Source organism: Stenella coeruleoalba (assembly GCF_951394435.1).
Source record: "Stenella coeruleoalba genome assembly, chromosome: 17".
In the NCBI taxonomy this organism is placed as follows: Eukaryota; Metazoa; Chordata; class Mammalia; order Artiodactyla; family Delphinidae; genus Stenella; species Stenella coeruleoalba.
The window spans coordinates 14,496,598-14,518,613 of NC_137163.1; the positions used below are offsets into that span (position 1 = coordinate 14,496,598).

Sequence of the window (22,016 nt, forward strand, 5' to 3'; positions counted from 1 at the left end):
TTTCTATCTACTACCCGATTAGGCAGAACTGCGGACCGTGGTCGGCCACATTATACTAATGTCAAGGGCAAGAACCCTTTTTTTTTTGGTTTTTTATTTATTTTTGGCTGCGTTGGGTCTTTGTTGCTGCACGGGGGCTTTCTCTAGTTTCAGCGAGCCGGGGCTACTCTTCATTGTGATGCGCAGGCTTCTCATTGCAGTGACTTCTCTTGTTGGGGAGCACGGGCTCTAGGTGTGCGGGCTTCAGTAGTTCTGGCACGCAGGCTCAGTAGTTATAGCTTGCGGGCTCTAGAGTGCAGGCTCAGTAGTTGTGCTGCACGGGCTTAGTTGCTCCGCGGCATGTGGAATCTTCCTGGACCAGGGCTCCAACCAGTGTCCCCTGCACTGGCAGGGGAATTCTTAACCACTGGGCAACCAGGGAAGTACCAAGAACTCATTACTAATGTGACTTAAGGGCAAGAACTCTGACCTCTGTCTTTGTTTCTAATCTTTGAGGTAAGAACACACAGTCAGTGCCTTCTTTCCTTCTCAGGGCAGAAGAGGCCATACTTTTTTGTTTTTGTAGAGGATCAGAACATGCCACCCCAAAATATGTTACTTTGACATGATTATTTTGAACTGAAGACAGTTGAGAAACAGCAGGAACAAACAAAAAGCTCTCCAGCTCAACACTTCCCTCCTTCCCATTTGCCTGAAAATAGGACATAAATTTCTATTGGTAAAGGTGTCTCCCTCTCCCTTACCAAGAAGAGGACGACTCTTAGACTCAATCACTGGCAAAGCTTATTAAGCTAATCCTTATCCATTAGTTTCCCCCCATTCACCTTCCCACAGTCTGCCACCCCAAAAGCCTAAACCCCTTTTCCTTTATCACTTCTCTACAATGCATTGTTCTTTGTTAAGATGCTATATAAGCCCCGAATTGTAGCCACCTCTTTGAGTTATTCAACACTTAGTTTCTCCTGGACGTATGTGCATGGCATGAGTTAATAAACTCTCGTGTTTCTCTTGTTAATCTTTATTTTATTGGTTTAATTTCCAGGGCCCCAGCCACAGAACCTAGGAAGGAAAAGATTTTTGTCCCTCCTCTATACTTTCTTGCCTATCCATGTTTTAACAGTTTCTGATCTTAATTTGATGCACAAATTCTATTAGTATAAGAATTTCTAATTAAAACTAAATTCCACCTTGGGCCCAGAACTTTCAGGAGTGGTGGCACAGTTATCTTATATGACTTCAAGCATGTCTCTTTAAACTCACTAGGTCTCACTCTCCCTATCTATAAAATGAAGGTATGAATAAGATCCTGGCAAGTACTTTAAAATACTACCTTAAATCTAAATTTACATTAATGAGGTAGTTTTTAGAATGCTTTTAGGGATTTTTAAGATAGAAGATAAGCTTTCAAAGAAATAGCTGCAATTCACTGAATCTAATCTCTTTGGCTTCTACATTGATTTGAATGTTGCACAACTCAGGTATATATTAAATTGAGTCTACCCAGAACAGTATGTGGGGTAGCTGTGTGTGTGTGTGTGTGTGTGTGTGTGTGTGTGTGTGTGTGTTGTATTCATAAATTACCCATGTTCAAAAATAACAATCTGTTCATTTGGCTTTAATGGTTCAGAAGCCTTTTAGTACCTCTAAAAAGCCTTTAGATGTAGAATGTGTAAAAACTAGTTTCAATTTTTGGTTGATATTTACATCAGCCAAGTCTTTGTTACACGCAACAGGAACTGATTCTGGGCTATCTTAAGCAAAAAGGGAATTTATTAAAGAATTATTTTAATTATTCTTCAGAATTTCAGGTTCCAAGAGTGACTATGCAATTGGTCAAGCTTATTGGACCATGTATCTGTACCCAAGCTGTACCAGAGGGCAGGTACAAGCAGCTTCCTTAGTGGGAGAAAGCAGCAGGAAACAAGCACTTAGAATTACCCACCCCAGCTCTCCCTGCCAACGTATTTTGTATTTCCTTCAAATGGAAGGTGGGGATGCTGGAAGAAGGGTAGGTATTGATAGCCCCCAAAAGGATAAATACACACCATAACTTTATCTCAGACCTTGGGAACTACTTGGAAAATAATCTCTGATCCTAAATTACTTCATAGTTTTTCTCATTCATTAAAGTAAATTTCAGATGTGCTCATGGAAATTCAGCTATTTGAATTTTCTCGTTTTGTAAATGCCAAATGAATAGGAAGATTCTGTTGTTGTTTAGTTAACAAAGGAAACATGAGAGAATATAGTGGCATTTGGAGTCAACGTTGAGTACATACTGACTGACTTTGGTTCATTCATTCATTCATTCATTCAACATTTACTGAGCACTTTCTATATGCCTGGCAGTATGCTTACCCACTTCTGCTTCTCACTAGTTCTCTGTCTCTAGACAATGTACTTAAGCTCTAATCTTCAGTATCCTCATCTGGGAAAAAGAGAAAAAAAGGTTAATAATGTCAGATAAGATACAAAACATATAACATGTATTATCCAATTTAATCCTCCACAAACCTGTCCAAGGACACAGGCAATTAAGAGTGGCAGGTTTCTAACTCACACTTTTCAGATTCCACAGCCTCAGATCTGATCCTCTGCAAGTAACTGCTCATGCTTGTTACACAAATTAAAACAACATGTTTTAGGTACTTAGTATGGTATATGGTAAACAGATTTTAGGAGAAATACTCATTGGAACCCCTATGATACATACTGTGTTAGTACTGTGAAGATACTGTTTATTAGTGTGGGTTGTTATATGTGATAACCATTCAGTGGTACTGAATTTATATTAGGATATAAATATATGATAGGCTCAAATATGTTAGTCATCTAAGGTTATGGTTAAGAATAATCTGAGGGATTAGATACTGCTGAGAGGAAGAGTACAAGTAATACTAAGTTAAAAACATCTGTCAAGGCAGGGAGCCTAGAGAAGATGGATATAGTATCCCTCTGACAGACGGGAAATACAGGATCCTTCACCCTGGACGGGATCCTGTCATCCAGGCTTCTGATAACCACTTCTCATTTCATAGCTACACCCAAATGAGTAGAACAAAGCTTCAAGGTGAAAGATGCAATATTGCAAAGATGTCAACTTTACCTTATAGGTTCAATGTAATTCCTCCCCCCAAAAAAAATCTCAGCAGGACTTTTTTTCAAAAAATTGACAAGCTGATTTTAAAATCCGTAAGAAAATGCAAAAGATCAAGAATAACTAACGCAATCTTAAAGAATAAAGTTGAATGATTTACAGTATCATATCAGGACTTATTCTAAGGCTCTAATTTAGACAAGATGGTATTGGTGGTACATGGATAGAAAAACTGACCCATGGAACAGAAGAGAAAGTCTAGAAATAGACCCACACATATACAATCACCTGATTTATCATAAAAGTGACACTACAGTGCAGTGGAAAAAGGATGATTTTTTTAAAAACAGCACTATAATGGGACTCTATGGATACTACCTAAGAACAGCATATAACTTAATGGTCAAACACAGTACAGGCATTCTCCCTAAAATTAGGAACAATTTAACATTGTATTATAAGTGAGGGGCTGGGAATAGAGCAAGTTAAAATGCCAGAAGCTTTCCTTTTTAATCAAGACTTAGCTGTTTTTCTTGAATGAATGCTCCTTAGATTGTCGCAAGCCTTTAGTTTCTAGAATTCTGAAAAGGTTGATTTTGACAATTTTTGCCAGTGTTCTCATTGCTTTTTATGGAAGAGCCAGTTTTTGGAGGTCCTTATTCTGCCATTTTGGAAGTTGCCCATTTTACTCCTGATATAGGGTAGGGAAGTATCAAAGAGACAGCCTAGCAGACGCAATGAGTGTGAAGTACATTCCTTTCTGCCCGCATTGTCAGTAACTCCACTTCCTCCTGATCAGGTTCAATTACTCCAGCCAGGATGGTGATTCGTTCTTGTCTGCTGGTCTCTTGGCACAAGGAGCCTCAAATTACTGGGAAACCTCATAGGTTAAAGTTTAATGGATCTATTAATTGTGTCTCCTGATGAAACAGTTCCCCTGATAGGAAGCAGCCCTCTAGAGCCGGGGTCCCCAACCCCCGGGCCTGTTCGGAACCGGGCCGCACAGCAGGTGAGCGGCTGGCGAGTGAGCAAGTTTCATCCGCCTCTCTGCATCGCTCGCATTACCGCCTGAACCTTCCCCCCCGTCCGTGGAAAAACTGTCTTCCACGACACCGGTCCCTGGTGCCAAAAAGGTTGGGGAGCGTTGCTCTAGAGCAGAGTTGTGGGGATGGGAAGCACATGAATCAGTGGAGACAGAAAGTGGATGTATTAATTTCCTACTGCTGCTATAATAAATTACCACAAACTTAGTGGTTTAAAACAACACATTTATTCTCTTAAATTATGGCGATCAGAAATCTAAAATCAAGGTGTCAGCAAGGCTGCATTTCTCCTGAAGGCTTTGGGAGAGAATCCATTTGCCTTTTTCAGTTTCTGGAGGCTCTGCCTACATTCCTTGGCTCATGGTCTCTTCCTTACATCACTCCATCCTGCTTTGGTCATCAGATCTCCTACTACTTGCTCCCATCTCCCTCTTACAAGGACCTCTGAGATTATATTGGGTCCACCTGGATCATCAAGGCTATTCTCCCCATCTTAATCACACCTGCCAAGTCCCTTTTACCATGTAAGATCACATATTCACAGGTTCTGGGTATTAGGACACGGACGTATTTGGGGGCCATTATTTAGCCTACAAGGGGAATTCTATTTCTACCTTTTCATTCCCAGACTTGCATTTTCTCTCTATACTGGACATGGCACTATATAATGAGTTTGATTTAGTATACTGAGTCCTGGGGGACGGCATCCCATCTTCACATCTTCCAAGCTTTTGCTGAAGTTTCAAAAGGATTTTTCACCACTCCACCGGGCCAGCATTTTCTAGGTTCTGGAGTATGTGATAGGACCAGTGAACCCCATGGTCATGAAACAGTCCTTTGCTGTAAAGTAGGTCCCTACGTCAAAGGCAATATTATGCAGGATACATATTGATGGATCAAACACTTGTAAACCCTTGGACAAGTAGTCTAGCCAACATCTTGTGGACAGGAAAGGCAAACTCATACCTGGAGACAGGAAGATTCTAGTAAAGGTCAGTCACTGTCCTTCCAGGATAGGCGCCCAATGTAATCAACTTGCTACCAAGTAGCTGCTTGGTTTCCTTGAGGGATGCTATTGTATCAAGGGCTCAGTGCTGAACATGAGGGAGTGGCCACTTGGTGAGTGGAAGCCGTGCTGTTGACCTCTTGCTCACCTGCATCCCTGGGACATGACAATGTACATGAGCCCATTGTGCCAGTACTGGGACAGCTGGTGGCTGCGGTTGCTGAAGGACTGGCCAAGTCTGTTTACCTGGTTGTTGAGTGCCTGTTCTGTGGTGGATTATCCTGGTAGGCGTTGTTATACAACACAAAGTTCTTTACTCATGTGCCGAATCCCGCAGATTTCTCCACTGCTTCTTCTCCAGGCTTCCCTGTCCCTGATCTAATCTTTTTCATGCCAGGCCCCTGATCATCTAGCCAACTTATTTGCCACCTTCCAAGAAGATATATTCTTACTTCAAGCCACTACTTTTTCCACACAAAGTGGATGACCAGGAATACTGCCCCAAATTCTGCCTTTTTGGAGAATTCACCTGTCTTTTAACAGCACTCCTGATTTGGGCTGTAGGGCAGAAGTCTATTTTAGTTTTGAACCCATATTCCAATAAACCCACTGGTGAACTTAGCTTGGGCTTTTTTGTCCTGAATCAGCTAGACAAAAGAGCCTCTCAAGCAGCCGCAGTTGTGAACTGAGGGAGGGACCCTGGTTCAAGTGTTATACGTATGATACGGGAGTCTGGACCATCGCCTATTCATTTCCCCTGGCCCTACTTGTCACCGATCCCAGGTGTACCGCTTCCACCTTATGATGGACCGACTTGGTGGGTCTGACAAAACCTAGCTCATGAAGGGTTACTTGATGTCCCATGAGATGCTCAGTTCCTACCAAGGCCCATCAGCATGCAAGGGGCCATTTTTGAATGACGTGTGGTTCTCCACTGCAGATGCTTTGGCTTTGCTACAGAGCCTAGAAGTCTACCTTGCGATCCTCCAGTTGCAGCTTGCCATAAACTCCCATGGCTGCTATGCTTATCACAGATACTCTTGTCCCATAGACTCTCCTGTATTGAATGGCCCATGCAATAGGGCTCATTACACTGCAGCCTGTACCTGCTACAGAGCCTTTATGTGCTCTGGATCCCACTGAAGACTGGCAGCCTTCCAGTCACCCAGTATATGAGTCGGAGCAGAATTCTCAAGTTCTGAATTCCCACAAAGCAGCCTGGAGCTTGGTGTGCATTCTTGGTGGCCGATTATTGATAAAATGAGTGAGATGCAAAAATTTGTTCTTTACTACGAAGGAGACATCTTGACACTCAAGCAGACCACTGGACTCTAAAAATTTCACTGATGTAAAAGGTTGCTTGTTCTTATTAGTGATTATTTCCTATCCTTGGGAGTATAATATGCTAGCTACTTATTGTTTACCTGGCCCAAGTAGTAATGATGTCATGAATGTAATAGGTCAGTGTGACATTCTGTGGAAGGTTGAGATGGTCTAGATCTCTTCAGACTATATTATGATAGAGGGTGGGCAAGTACTGTTCTCTGTCCTATATGAATGCAAACTGCTTCCCATCCCACACCCTCAGCACCCAGTTCAACAGACTCTCACGGCTCCTGTTGGTACATGTAGGTTAGGTCCTGCATCTCCTTTGGCACATAGGCCCATTTGAAAGTGCTGAAAGTAGACACACAAAGTGAAGGGAAAGGAGCTGCAGGACAGCTGCTTCACCATGGTGCTGCAGAACTGCTTTGTTTTTTCCATAAAGTTTTGCTACTTTTATTTGAATTTTGAAACTGTACGTTTAGCTTTGATCTTAAAATAAAATTCAATTACTAAAAGAAAAAAAGGGAAACTAGGACAGTCTATCCATCTGTATCTACCTACCTACCTAATATGTGTGTGTCGTGCCAAAATTCAGTTTTAGCCTCATATTCAATATTTTCTACTTACCTTGGATTCAACCTTGACCTTTAAAAACCCAAAGAGACAAATACCTATTTTCTCACTGTTTCTGGCCTCTCTGAAATTGTGTGTGATTGTTGGTCAGGAAATCTTGCAAGTTATTATATCTAATCAGAAAGATATCATTGCTAATATTTTAATATTCATTTTATAATATAGGTAAGCATTCTAAACATAATTGTAGCAAGAAATTCTTCTGTGCTTTACATGTTGAAACATTGTGTCAGCTGAAGTATGTATATTGTTGCTAGAGTGAATTTCATCAATAATAATGATTGTGAAAGCTAGTACATTTACGTCAAAACAATTATTATAAACTTCTAAATAGTTAAAAAAAAAACTGACAAAATTTATGAAACGGCCCTCAAGGCATCGGACATAGGCGATGAAGAGCAATGGTCCATGAGAGGTGGAAAACAAACCAGGTGAGCCATACAATTGCTCCAACTTACAGCCTGGAACTTTTCCAGGCTGTGGCATGAGGATGGAGTGGAGGCCAGCAGTCTAACTCCCTGAGGTGAGGAGGTGAGTCCTGGGAGCCCAAGTAAGTAGAGTTCACAGGGTAGAATGCCAGGGAGGAGAAAGCCGCACACAAAGGGAACTCCAGAGATCTGCCGACTGTTACCTTAAAAGTTTTCAGCTGAGTAATGACCAGCCCACATGATAGGAAACTACCAACAGCCAACAAAAGACCCACCAGAAAGGATTATAGGAAAAAATACTCAGAGCTCACACCACACAGGGTGGTGGATAATTCCTGTTCCTACATACAGCAAGAGTGGAAAATCTCATAATTCACAAGGCGTCAGAGAACGAAGAAAGGTCTTGCTTCAAAAATGGAAAAAAATTAATCCTAGACTATATGCTGCTATAACAAGTGCTTAAAAGCAAGACTCAAAAAGATCAAACTGTTTCCAAGTAACCTAACTATATTCCAGAACAAAACTCAAAAATGCTTTTAAAAATATGAAAATAGTTTTAATCATTTAAAATAATAGTCTAATTTGAAAATGCCGAGTCTTATGCCTTGCCCATGTGAAGTGGCTGCACCTTGAGGCTGTTCAGAGTGACATATACTGGGGTTTCTTCTCACACGTGTGCCCAGGGTGGAAGAAACTGAATTAAAAATGCTTGTTCTGGGCTTCCCTGGTGGCGCAGTGGTTGAGAGTCTGCCTGCCGATGCAGGGGACACAGGTTCGTGCCCCGATCCAGGAAGATCCCACGTGCCGCGGAGCGGCTAGGCCCGTGAGCCATGGCCGCTGAGCCTGCGCGTCCGGAGCCTGTGCTCCGCAACGGGAGAGGCCACGACAGTGAGAGGCCCGCGTACCTCAAAAAAAAAAAAAAAATGCTTTTTCTATATATTTGTGTCTCATCGTTTTAAATTTCTGTTTGTACCTTTTAAATATATACATTATATTAGTGTATTAATACATTCATGTAATTTATTAAAATTATGGAGTGAATGAATAGAGCAACTCACGGTTGAGGGAGTTTGATAAAATCATTATTATTGTTTTTTAATCACAACTTCTCCATCAAGTGGGTACATTAATCAGCAACTAATACTAATGCCCCCAAAGGAAGACTTTAGAGCTTTTACAAATTCCTGGATTGAATCTGTAAGGACGCCATGAGCCTCCTGACCCCTTCAGTCTTTTTTCCTTGGTGCCACTAAATGTCTCTTCCAGGTCAGGCCATCCAGCAAGTGCTTGGAGAAAACTGTACTGTAAATGGATATACTCAGGTGGAGAAGAGGCTTATTAAGGGACCCTTATTATCTCCCATCACACGTAACTCTGCACACTCTCTCTCAGCTTAGGCATCCCTGCTCCCACCTTCCCAGCCACCCTCTCCACCTCCCAGAACCCAGATCCTACATGTGCCTGTAAAAATCCACTTGTTTCTATATGTGCACTTAGTACACAGTACTGACATTGCTTCATCTGTGTCCATGTCACCAGATGGTGATTCCATTGTGGGCAGGACTCAGGTTTACTCACCTCTACGTCCCTGGCCCTCCGCATAGTGCCTGATGGGGAAATTCACAGAACATCCTAATAAACTAGTGAATGGCTTTCAAAATAAAGTCACTCTGCTGTAAGTAAAGCAGATGTGCAGCAATCCCTCACAGCCAAATTGGGAAATGGTAGCTCCCCTCATACAAAGACTGAAATATCCACGATATACCAGTCACTGTGATGACAGTTAACATATGTTAACTCATTTAAACCCAACAACTTTCCTTCAGGATATGTTCAATTGTTAACTCCAGCATACAGACGAGGAAACGAAATCATGAGAGATTCATGACTTGCCTCAGGTCACATAGAAAGTAGAGGAGCCAGGAGCTGAATGAGTGGAACCTAAATGCCACGAAGGCAGAGCCCATGTCAATCTTCCTTCCCCACTAACACTCAGGGCCTGATACGTATAACAAGTTGAATGAATTCATTTGGGTGCACGTGACATCAGCCGCCTCTCCCACAGCTTATGGCAGGAAGCTAATTCCTCAGCCCCTGGACATGCAGCTCCGACTCATCTTCCTCCCTGTTTCTCCCCCTGGATTGGCTCAAACCCCGCCTGGCATCTTTAGCTTGAGGAGAGGATGCTGTAGGCACAGGTGTGAGAAGAAACCCAGTGTGTGAAATGAAGGCAAAGGCAAGAAGGCCGTTCTGTGGGATGGGAATGGAATCTAGCAGGCTCCCTCTGCGGGGTCACATGATAGCCAACATTTCCTGGGGGCCTACTCTGCACTAGACACTCTTCTTTTTAATCCTTACAGCGACCCCCACCTTCAGCACATCTCTCACTGCTGCTTCTGTTCCAAACTGATCTAATGGCCACGCCCCAAACACTCTGAGCTTCCAAACTCTGGCACCTGTTAGTCTCTTCAACCAGCATCAGACTCCACTTAACAAAATCTCACCCTGTTTTTAAGAGCCAATTCAAACACTAGCTCTCTGAAGACCTCCTCATTCAATTCTCAGCTTTTTTTCCTTCCCCACCTTTACACTCCTACAACGAGCTATCACTCATACGGCACTTACTGCGTTCTGACTCTCGCAGCATTTGTGTTACGTCTGTTGCTAGCTTGGGAGCTCCTCAGAGACAGTGTCTAATGGCTCTTCATATTTCCTGTGGCTCATGTTGATGGTAGGCATTTAATATTTCCAGAACAACACAAGCAGCACCAATCCTATCCTTACTGGCACTGCTGCAAGAGAACAAGCAGCCCAGCCCAACCGCAGCCAGACAAATGCCAGGTACAATCAAAATCCTGATAAAGCCACACTTTACCTTTTTCCTTTTTTTGGCCTCGCCACACGGCTTGCGGGATCTCAGTTCCCCTACCAGGGACTGAACCCAGGCCATAGCAGTGAAAGCCTAGAATCCTAACCACTGGGCCACCAGGGAACTCCCAAACCACACTTTTCTGTATTTCCTTCATGAGGAAAACAAGCCCAGATGGCTTCAAAGTGCACCAAAACAAAGGTCTGAGAATTGATTCTTGACAATTAGTCATCCTAAAGGTAAACAGTGATTCCTTACATGTAGTCATTCCAACAGTAAACAATGGCACTGGCAGACAGCCATAAAATAAGGGGAGGCTTGGAAAACACAGTATCTCACATTCCTTAGAGCTCCTTATGTTGACCCTGATGTTCTCGGCCAGGGAAGGAAGATGGAAAGGGAGTCTGAGGCCTGTAAAAATCTAAGATTTTAATTCAAACTTTAAAAATGAGCTAGCAATTGGCAGCTACTGCACTAGCTAGGGCTGGAAACCTAGTTTCCCTGCCCTGTCATTTAAAGCAGTCACTCTTAACACTTTCTCTACTACAATAAACCTAAGACACACCCTCCCCGCACCTACTCATTTAGGAATGCTAAAGTAGACGAATGGAGGTAATTTAGAGTAACTTTTGTCCTCTTCCCTCCCTAATTTAGTCAGTCATAACCAAGCAGCACCACTTGAATGCCTTGCTTTGGACTCCAATGCTCAGACTCATTGATTTTACTTCTCAAATCCATTCACCTCCCACTGCCACCACCCTAGTCCGAGCCACCATCATCTCATGCCTGAACCGCCACAGAAGCCTCCTCGCCCGTCTCCCTGCTTCCAACCTGGCCCCACTCAGGTGAGTTTCCATACTGTAGCTGCAGTGATTTTGGAAACAGCACTGCGTCCTTCACTCTAAAATAACCAATGCCCTGTGTATAACTATTTATTAGGTGACAGCCATGTGAGACCTGGCCAAGAATCCCTCATTTTGCAAATGAGAAAATTCAAGGCCAAAGGAATACTGGAACCATGTACCCCAGGTTAGATAGAACTGAGGTCAGAATTCACAATTGCACAGCCAGGCCTCATTTCAATGAGCCACACTACTTCTTCCAGATACGTAGCTCATTCTGTACGGTGTTAATGGAAGACAAATGAAATAATATGCATTGATTTAGAGCCTGCTTTTAGGGCAACAAAATATTAAAATAGATTACCAGGAGACAAGAGGGGTGAGGCCCCAGCCTGAGTTGATGCTTTAAGGGTCACTCACACGTAGATCCTCCTGTCTCAGGATCCACCTTCTCTAGCCAACTAGAGGACAGGGGCGGCATTCCAGATCCAGGACTATGTGATCCACGTGGGGAGCATAGGATTTCACTGGTTGGATGTGCAGGATTTGTGTCTTCCACGGTTTCCCGTACACCTGTTGAAGAAGAGTGGCAATTCGAGTTGCTGCAGCTTCTGCCCACCTTTGCCACTCTGGCTTGGTGGCGGCTGACAGCATTTTTCTCCTAGAATCACTGGCAGCTCCATTTTTCAACTGGTTGGTGATCATTTGCTGAGGAGAAGACCAATACTCCTTTTCCATTTCACTGCTTCCAGGAGGCTGGAGAGTCTTCCCTGGGAAAGATTCCACATTTTGGTGAATATGCAAAATGCCTCCAGCATCCTGTCTTAGCGTTTGGCAGGCAATGGGCCAGCCTTCTTCAGAGCTGGGAATAAGCCCCAGGTTCACCCTGTCCGCAATGTTTGAGAGCTTCAGTTTTCTGTTATCCCCAAAGTGTATCTGGCATCGATCAGCTACTCCATTGAGCTCAAGGTTATTTCTCAGAGCAACTACAGCATGGGGGTTCCACTCGCAGGCATGGACGAAGGCTGCACCAGCATGAACTAGGAAAGGCAAGGTAAAATAACCAATCCCTGCATAGAGATCCACCAGCACTTCTCCAGCACAGGGCAGCGATGCCACACGAAGCTTCTCAGTGATGTTTCCGAAGGAGAACATGCACTGGGTCACGTCAAACTTATATCGGATCCCATTATCCACATGCTCCACCCAGCCATGGTCGCCCAGCAGCAGATTCACTGCTGGAGTTCGAGTGCCATCCGGTGACACCCGCCCTCGTTTGGCCAAACGCTGGACGCCAAGTGCCGAGGCAACCGTCTCCCAGAGTTCTGGTTCCAAGTTTCTCCATTGCTTGGCTTGGAAACAGTCCTCACTCAGCAACAAGAGGTCGCCATGTCGTTGCCAAGATCGGGGCAGATCAGCCTCCAGCTGAGCTGACCACGTCACTCCGCGGCCCTCTACCCAGCGACTCACCTCAAGACACAGCCTTTGGGCAGGTGAACAAGCCTGGGCCTTCTTTGAAGGAACAGGATTCAGGAGCTGCGTTACCACACAGGTGCTGCCTGGAGCCACACGATTCCTCAGCTCCCGCAGGTGCTGCTCAGTGAGGGCCTCTCCCAGCACCGGTAGCGCCACGGTGCCATCCGGCATCTTTTCCACACGGTGCTGTCCCTCCAGGAGTTTCTGCTTCTCGAGATATTCCCTGTATCGCTGGGTATACCGAGGTTCAGTCACAACTGCGACAACAGCCGCGGACTTCCCGCCTGACCTGTCCATGTTGCTGGCCCCGCATTTCCTGCGATTCCCTCCGCGAGACTCGGAGACCACTCACCTCCGTCCGCACATCCAAGCCCAAAGCCGGAAGACAGGCGCGCTCGCCGCTGGCTGGGGCCGGAAGTGACGTTTGACCGGCAAGGCGGAACTATATGATATCGCGCTCGTTGATGAATGGCGTCGACGTTGCCGTTGCCGTGTGAGGCCGCTGCCGCCATCTTTGTTGTGGCCAACCGTTCCTTGTTCCTGCCTAAGGGGAAATTAATAACAAGAAGGAATTCTGCCGGCTTAAAAACTTCAAATTAGTTGGTATCCTGCAGAACCCTCAGATACTCTCTGCAATGCTGCTCACAGATCAAAAGAAAGAAGTGAACCTGGAATGATGCAATGAATTTGGAGAAAGCCTTCCCTTAGTCCCGTGCTGCACCTAAATCTGGCGCCTAAATCTCAGCCTGAGATGGAACTGTTCCCTTGGCTAAACACATTCTAGGGACACCAATCTCCTTTCGCTTCCTTTATAAAATTGGCCAAACCTTTTCTTGTGCTCTTGCCTTTGTACTTGCTGTCCCCTTTGTCTGAAATGCCCTTCCCCTAGAAGATACAGTGGCTGGTGATTTGTCTGAAGGTCATCTTCTTGTGAGGCCTTCATTAAACACTCTCTTCCCTCCACATTATGCCTATTTAACACTGTAATTTCTTCTTTAGCTCTTGTTTTGCTATTTGTTTATACTTAAAAGCCCCTCTCCCCTGGTAGCAAATAATGTTCTCATGGATAAGGGATATTCTTTTTCTGTTTACTGCTATGGCCCCAGCATCTTATATAGTTCCTGGCCATGAGTAATGACTTGGCAAATACTATAGTTATTAAGAGAATGATTGCTTTGAGCACAAACAGGCTTGAACATGTTCATACTTATTTAACTATTAACCCATTCCATAAATGTAGAAATGATCATAAATTCAGACAAAGGTTGATACACTAAAATGGTCCTTGTTGTTTTAAACCTAAAGATGAAAGGTTAAAAGAATTACGGTACATCCTTTTGATGGAAATATTATACAATTATGATGATGATCATATGAAATTTTAATGACGTGGGATGTTACTCTTATTGCAGTGCTAATTGCAAAATCTATAATTGTGCCTTAGATCATGGCAATTATTAATTTTTGTACATAAATAAATTTATTAGGGCATGCTCTAATATGTGAACATTGACTCACTGAGATTCCCTGTAATGTGATGCAATTACAGATGATTCCATTTTCTTTTATACATTTTCTCTAGTTATAAATTGTATATGATGAACAAATGTTATTTTTATTTACTAGAAAAATCTGCAGAAAATCTATGATGCAGTCAGGAAAAATTTTTTCTGGGTCTCAAACAAATCAAAACTCCGTTTAGTTTATTATTTATAGCAGGGGATGGAAGAAGTCATATCTTACAAAATATTCTTTCTCTAGGTTTCTTTCTGTTCCAACATCAGTCTGACATCTTGCAACAATAATTAAACTAAGGTCATACAAACTTTGACCCAGACTACACCTTACTTTTAACCTGAGATAAACAAAATATGGGGGGATATGATTAAAAGCCAGCAATGTCTGAGTGCTGGAAGTGGTCCTTTTAAAATTGCAGATTTACAAATGAGCCGTAGATGGCCTTGTAGATGGCCACTTTGATCCCCGTCACTCAAGCACATGACCTCACTTTCCCCACCAGTTCCATCACTTGAACTCATTAAAATCAGAACAAAGCAAAAGTAACCAGCAATGACCATAATAAACAAGCTTGTAGACAACCCATGAGTTCAAATACAGAAGAGGATAGTTACTTAGTAAAGGAGAAGTAGGCTAGGGAGATTAGCTGGAGAGGAGAGAGGAGGTTGGGCAAACTTTTTCACAAACTGACCCTCCCAGAGTGGCCAGAAAGATCTAATTCCACCTTAATCTCAGTCACAGAGACCCCACCTGGAGATGCGTTTGTATAACCATCATCTCTTCTTGATGAGACGCCAGCATACTGAAGACCAAGGGATCATATGCCTCACAAGAGGCTACATTCAATCCTTTAAGGGCTTTCCCCCCTGTAGGAATGAGGTTCTGAACTGTGTTGGGCTGGCTGTGTATACAAGAGCTTTTGTCCACAGCTTGAGATATCCTGGAGCCTGAAAATAAGGAGGAATAATTGCTTCCCTTTAATTATTTTTCTCTTCCTACCTTTCTTCACTCTGCTGGCTGCACCTGGAATGCCTTTCCCTTCCACTGGGTCCCTCTTCTTTTGTTCATTCATTTCAGCATCACTTCTGCATATTTGGAACACCAACTATTTGCTAATCTCCCCAAGTGCTAAGCTCATTAAAGCACAGAGAATTGAATAAGATGCAGTTCTTGCCTTCACACAACTCAATTTTGTGTTATTGGTACATTCGCAAATAAGTTTAAATGTTACTGGAGTTTCAGTTTCTTCATGCTTTGTGAGTGTGGAGAAGAGATCAAGCCCTCCTTCTCTTACCTTTTGAAGAACACATCCTGTTGCTTTTCCTCCTCCCTCACTGAATGCTTCTTTTTATGGGTATAATGGTCTACCATTTCCTCCCTACGTGGTGTCTCCCAGGCACTTCAAACTCAACACTTCCAAAATACACTCACTTCTCCCCACTTCTCTTTAGCTCGTGAAATGCCCCTGCCAGTCTCCTAGACACTCACGTCAGAAACCTGGGACTTTTACTTATGCCTTGTTCTTGCCCTCGGTGTTTAAAACAAAGCCATCTCCATTTTTGATGGACTTGACCCGCCTTGACATAGTTCCACAGGGAATCTCCATCTCTCTGTCCACAGTAACATTGCCCTAGACCTTGTCTCACAGCTTCCTGAACGGACATCTGCCTGTGTTTATTTCACTGATAACACACTATTACTTGACTCCATTTATGTTATGTCAATGTATTTTTTCATAGACTTAAAAAAATTTTAATTGACTTATAATTAACATAAAGTATTATATTATTTTCAGGTGTACAGCATAGTGATTTGATATTTTTATACATTATGAAATGATTACTGCAATAGGACCAGTAACCACCTGTCACCATACAAAGTTGTTACAATATTATTGACTATATTCTCTATGTGTACATTACCTCCCTGTGACTTATTTTTCTTATAGATGGAACTTTGTACCTCTTAATCTCCTTCATCTATTTCATCCATCCTCCTTCCCCCTCTCCCCCCTGGCAACCACCAGTTTGTCCTCTGTGTCTATGAGTCTGTTCTCTTTTGTTATGTTTCTTCATTTGTTTTGTTTTTTAGATTCCACTATAAGTAATATCATAGGATATTTGTTTTTCTCTCTGACTTATTTCACTTAGCATAATGCTCTCCAGGTCCATCTATTTTGCTGTAAATGGCAAGATTTCATTCTCTTTTATGGCTGAGTAATATTCCATTGTATATATGTATAACATATCTTCTTTATCCATTCATCTATGAATGGACACTTAGGTTGCTTCCATAGCTATTGTAAATAGTGCTGCAATGAACATATGGGTACATATATCTTTTCAAATTAGTGTTTTTGTTTTCTTCAGATAAATATCCAGAGGTGTAATTATTGGATCATATGGTAGTTCTATTTTTAATTTTTTGAGGAACCTCCATACTGTTTTCCATAGTGGCTGCACCAGTTTACACTCCCACCAACAGTGCACAAGGGTTCTGTTTTCTTCACATCCTTGCCAATACTTGTTTCTTGTCTTTTTGTTGATAGACATTCTGACAGGTGTGAGGTGACATCTCATTGTGTTTTTTTTTTTTTTTTTTTTTGCGGTACGCGGGCCTCTCACTGCTGTGGCCTCTCCCGTTGCGGAGCACAGGCTCCGGATGCGCAGGCTCAGCGTCCATGGCTCACGGGCCCAGCCGCTCCACGGCATGTGGGATCTTCCCAGACCGGGGCACGAACCCGTATCCCCTGCATTGGCAGGCGGACTCTCAACCACTGCGCCACCAGGGAAGCCCCTCATTGTGATTTTGATTTGCATTTCCCTGATGATTAGTGATGCTGATCATCTTTTCATGTGCTGTTGACCATATGTATATATTCTTTGGAAAAATATCTATTAAGGCCCTCTGCCCATGTTTTAAATGGCCTGTTTGTCTTTTTGATATTGAGTTGTAGTTCTTTATATATTTTGGGTATCAATACCTTGTTGGATATATCATTTGCAAATCTCTTTGCCCTTTCAGTAGGTTGCATTTTCATTTTGTTGATGGTTTCCTTCGCTGTGCAAAAGACTTTTTAGTTTAATGTAGTCCCATTTGTTTATTTTGTCGCCCTTTTTTTGCCCTGCCTGAGGAGACATATCCAAAAAAAATATTGCTAAAGACTGACGTCAAGGAGGTTATAGCTTGTTTTCTTCTAGGAGTTTTATGATTTCAGGTCTTATATTAAGTCTTTAATCCATTTTTAGTTTATTTTTGTACATGGTGTAAGAAAGTAGCCCAGTTTCATTCTTCTGCAGGTATATCTAAATGCATGGCCTTTATTCCCTTGTATTCAACATACACTCTCTCTCTTCGTTGCAGCTCACTTTCATGACTGCTCTCACTGCAGTCTCACCTGGTTCTTCCTGAGATTTCAGGCCAATGGGCACATCCTCAGGAAAACCCTCTCTAACCTCCTACCCATCTCCTCTATAAGCCAAATCCTTATCAACGATTTTCATAGCACCATGCTCTTCTCTTATACCCTTCCCAACTTTTTCTTTTTTTTTCTGTTTTAATAATACTTTTCCATTTTTAAGTTTGATTAGTGGCTATCTCCCCCCAAGTATGTATGTTTGAAGGGGCAAGGAGCTGGATTTCCCCTCATTACCATATTTCCTTATTGCATTTAGGAGGGCCCACCACACATAGTACATCCTCATAAAGTATTTGTAGAGTGAACACATAAGTGAGTGAATGAATGAATGAGGAAAGGAAAGAAGAAAGATCTGCAGAGTTTATGGTCAGAAAGAATTTTAGTTCCAAAATACTGCCACTAGATGGCAGCAATAACCAGCAGCAAAGTAGTCGAAGCCTCTGAATTCTTGGGTTTCAGGTGGTTTGGATTTTCCCGGCTTCTCAGGGGTCGTACCCTTTCCCATGGGCCTTTTTTCATCAATCTCTATTAGACATCCCTTATTGACATGGTTAATCCGGATGTGTGAGTGTATTTGGCGACAAGTAACGGAAACCTCCAAAACAGCGGTTCCGCAGTGGGTGGAGAGGCATATATATTTTAATATAAACGTCCAGGGCTGGTGTAGCTGTTCAGGAAAATCCTCAGCAACCCAGGCTCCTTCTCAGCCTCAGTGTGACCCTTGAAGAATAGGGCAGAGCAAGAAGAAATAAGAGATGCCCACCATGTGGACTTCCGCCTACCCCTCTGGGACAGAAGGGTCTTATTGCCAACCCTCCCCCCACCACCGACTGCTGGGGAGGCTGGGAAGTGGGTTGGTTTTACTTTCTGATTATGGAAATAATCGAGATGCATAAAGGAGAGTGAGCGAAAGTCAGGCATTCCTGTAGGCAATAGGTGAAAAAGCCCCTGGAAACAACAAAGAGGTTCTGGAGAAGGATTTAGAATGAATGACAGGAAGGAGACATAGGAGCCAAGAACAGCATCTATGGAAAAAGTGTTAATAAAATGTATAGTTTACCTAAAAGGCTGAACTGACTCTTGTTGCTTTCATCTTCACCCAGCAAACTCCTATGTGTTTCTCAAAATTCCAATTCAGATTGGGGGGTCACCTTTTTCAGGAAGTCCTTCCAGGCTTCTCTCTCCTTTTCCTCCCCTCTGGGTTTTTTTAAGGACAATGTAAAACCAAAGATTTTAAGTTGTTTTTAATAGTGGCACTGAGGAAAATAATAATGTTTAACAAGTGCTTACCATGTGCCAAGCACTGATGTCAATGTTTTATATTAATTAGCCTTTCCAAGAACTCTATGAGGTGTGTACTATTATTGTTTGTGTTTTAAAGAAAGCAATATTGAGGTTGTCACACAGCTAGGAAGTGGTGGAGCCAGGATTCGCATAAAGGTCAGCTGACTCCTGAGTCTACATTTTTAACCACTGTCCCTATGCTGCTTTGAAGAACAATTTGACAACACTGATTTTCACAGGGCTCCAAAATGATGCAATGCACCCCATGAGTATACAAGAGGGTCCTAGTGGGTAAGGAGGGGAAATACTAAATTTTTCTTATTTTGATTTATTTTTTATATCTCATATCTTTAATTTCTATATCTGCATATATTTAGTAAAGTACGTAATACTTTATGTACTATAACGCTTTTCCAAAATTTATAAATAAAAATTTAGGTACATAGTTTAGAGCTCTCTGGATTAGAGCTGCTGGCTTAAAAGCGTGGGACCAGTGAATAGAGTGGTGCAGTCTGAATGTACATGTATTACCAGGTGTCTCCACCAGGGGGTGCATTCATGGGAAAACAGACTTGTGCTTAGAGATTGCATCATTCTGTGTGGGTGTAGTGAGGGCTCTGAACATACTCCCCACCTTCCTTCTGCCCACTGGATGCTTCTTACCCACCTGGCCAGTCCACTCACCTGCAGGCTTTAGGAAATCACTAAAGAAGATGGCCTATCACAGCCCAGGGAAAATGCTGAAGGGCATTCCTATCCCTCATCTCTCCCTACACCCTCCTCACCTTGAAACTCAGCTCAGGCATCACCCCTCCTACCTTCCCAACCATGCTCCCTCCCTCCCTCTACCACACCCTCACGTCTGGAGGAACTCATGCCTCTGCTAGGGTGCCCTTAAAAGCTCTGTTCATGTCTCACACGTGGCACATGCCACTGAGTACAGAGATCTACCTGGCTGGACAGTGACCCCTTCAAGATCAGGAGTCCATGTTTTCTCTCTGTCCTGACCCTCAGCACAGCGCCTGGGCGAGGAGGTGCACAGTAGATAACTATTCGTTGAGAAATGACTTTTCAGAGTCAGGTCGTTCTGCTTTCAGGCGACTAGATGTGTAGCCGCCTCACCAGCTGAGTTAAGGCGTGTGTACACAACGCTCACCCTCGGCATAGCAGCAGCTAGTGAGTTTCTTTCCCATCCTCAGAAGCAGATTTACTGCGACAGTAAGGAAGCTAAAGCTTCAGGTCCCCTCACTTGCACAGGCCCCTTCCAAAGGCCCTGCATGGGGCCCTTCACCATCGTTTCACAAGGTCATGGGTTTTTGTAAAATTTGCAAAAGTAAGATGTCTTCACCACAAATGGTTAAGATCGCTGTGTCACTCCATGCCACCTTCCCCTCTGGCCCACTTCCCTTTTTGTAGAGTGACCCTGGAGTGGCTGCAGGCATTCTGGGAACCAAGTAGGTTAAGTTGAGAATACATGTAGTTTTGGGTTAGTGGGATACATTTACGCACTTGCAGTCACTTCTGTGTGTGGTTAGGTTCTAGCTAGCCATTCAAGTTGGGAGTAGTTTCCAGGAGTATTCCTATGTTTGGCTCCTGACTCACGGGCATCTTGACACAGTGCAGGCCAGCTGTCCCACGGTGACTTGAATGTGTTCTCTGGTGCTGGGCACTGGAAGGATATGGGCCATGGAAGAGAAACCAGGTTTCAAAAGTAAGAGATCAGTAACTAGAGTGCAGAAAATTCTTTTAATCTTCAGACAGGTACAATTTTAAATGTAGGATTTGGTTCTTGACAATGTCTGGTTAAAATGGAATTTCTCTCCTGCTAGGAATATACTCAATAATGCAGCACATATAATCATAAATACACCATACATTAAAAAAATTTTAAGAGTAGTGTATCTAGCCCAGAAAAAACTGTAATTGGCAAAGATACATGCACCCCTATTTCATAGCAGCACTATTTACAATAGCCAAGACATGGAAACAACCTAAATGTCCATCAACAGATGATTGAATAAAGAAGATGTGATATATATATATATACACACATACATACACACAGTGGAATACTACTCAGCCATTAAAAAGAATGAAATAATGCCATTTGCAACTACATGGATGGACATAGAGATTATCATATGAAGCGAAGTAAGTCAGAAAGAGAAAGACAAATACCATATGACATCACTTATATGTGGAATCTAAAATACTACACAAATGAACATATCTACGAAACAAAAACAGACTTACAGATATAAAGAACAGACTTGTGGTTGCCAAACTGGGAGTTTGGGATTAACAGATGCAAACTGCTATATATAGGACAGATAAACAACAAGGTCCTACTGTATAGCACAGGGAACTATATTAAATATCCTATGATGAACCATAATGGAAAAGAATACGAAAAAGAATATATATGTATAACTGAGTCACTTTGCTGTACAGCAGAAATTAAACACAACATTGTAAATCAACTATACTTCAGTAAAATTTTAAAAAGAGTATGGTACCTAGTGAAAAATCACATTCAACACAAGGTCAACTCACTAAGACACACTCTTCCAATTTAAAAACACACAGTACTCATTAAACTGCCTGAATGGGAGAGTTCCTGGCTGTCCAGTGGTTAGGACTCGCTGCTTTCACTGATGTGGCCCAGGTTCGGTCCCTGGTAGTGGAACTAGGATCCCACAAGCTGCACAGTGCAGCCAGGAAACAAACAAACAAACAAACAAAAACTGCCTGAATGGAAGAGCAAAGCACAAAGCTACAGGCTCATGGCCCAGCCTCCCTGTCTTAGTCATTCTACATTCACCCTCCAACCTCAGGAGTATTCCACTTTATTGGTTTAGATCTCATTTTGGTAGCATAGAGCAAAAGCATAAAGAAATATCCCACAAGAAGAAACTGGCTCTAGGACAAGAACACTGCCCTTAGTCATAAGAAGGGAAGGAATGAAAGGGCAGCCTGGCTATCAGATGGTGGCAGCACGGTCAGTAGCAGCAGGCAGCAGGCAAAGACACACACCCTACGGTTAGGCGTCACCTTAGCCCTCCTTTGAGTTTCCAAA

At 42.9% G+C, this 22,016-nt stretch overlaps 1 protein-coding gene across 3 annotated transcripts; it reads right to left on the reverse strand.

Moving 5' to 3' along the window:
* Positions 1 to 13: 13 nt before the first annotated feature.
* Positions 14 to 13,172, reverse strand: TRMT12 (tRNA methyltransferase 12 homolog). 3 transcript variants are annotated; one of them, XR_013824728.1, is made up of 3 exons: positions 11,609 to 13,172; positions 2,359 to 8,438; positions 14 to 691 (listed from the first exon to the last, which is right to left on the reverse strand). XR_013824728.1 is itself a non-coding variant. In XM_079902424.1 (2 exons), exon 1 carries the CDS (start codon positions 13,015 to 13,017, stop codon positions 11,698 to 11,700), a length of 1,320 nt encoding a protein of 439 aa, XP_079758550.1. In that variant the 5' UTR covers positions 13,018 to 13,172; the 3' UTR covers positions 2,010 to 2,428; positions 11,665 to 11,697. The 3 variants fall into 3 exon arrangements, 1 of the variants encoding a protein (XP_079758550.1); XR_013824729.1 differs by lacking the exon at positions 14 to 691 and having other exon boundaries at positions 2,010 to 8,438; XM_079902424.1 differs by lacking the exon at positions 14 to 691 and having other exon boundaries at positions 2,010 to 2,428; positions 11,665 to 13,172.
* Positions 13,173 to 22,016: the final 8,844 nt, after the last annotated feature.

What these genes read in the sequence shown, in the direction of transcription:
- TRMT12 (XM_079902424.1), bottom strand. Translation starts at nt 13,017, where the DNA reads ATGGACAGGTCAGGCGGGAAGTCCGCGGCTGTTGTCGCAGTTGTGACT.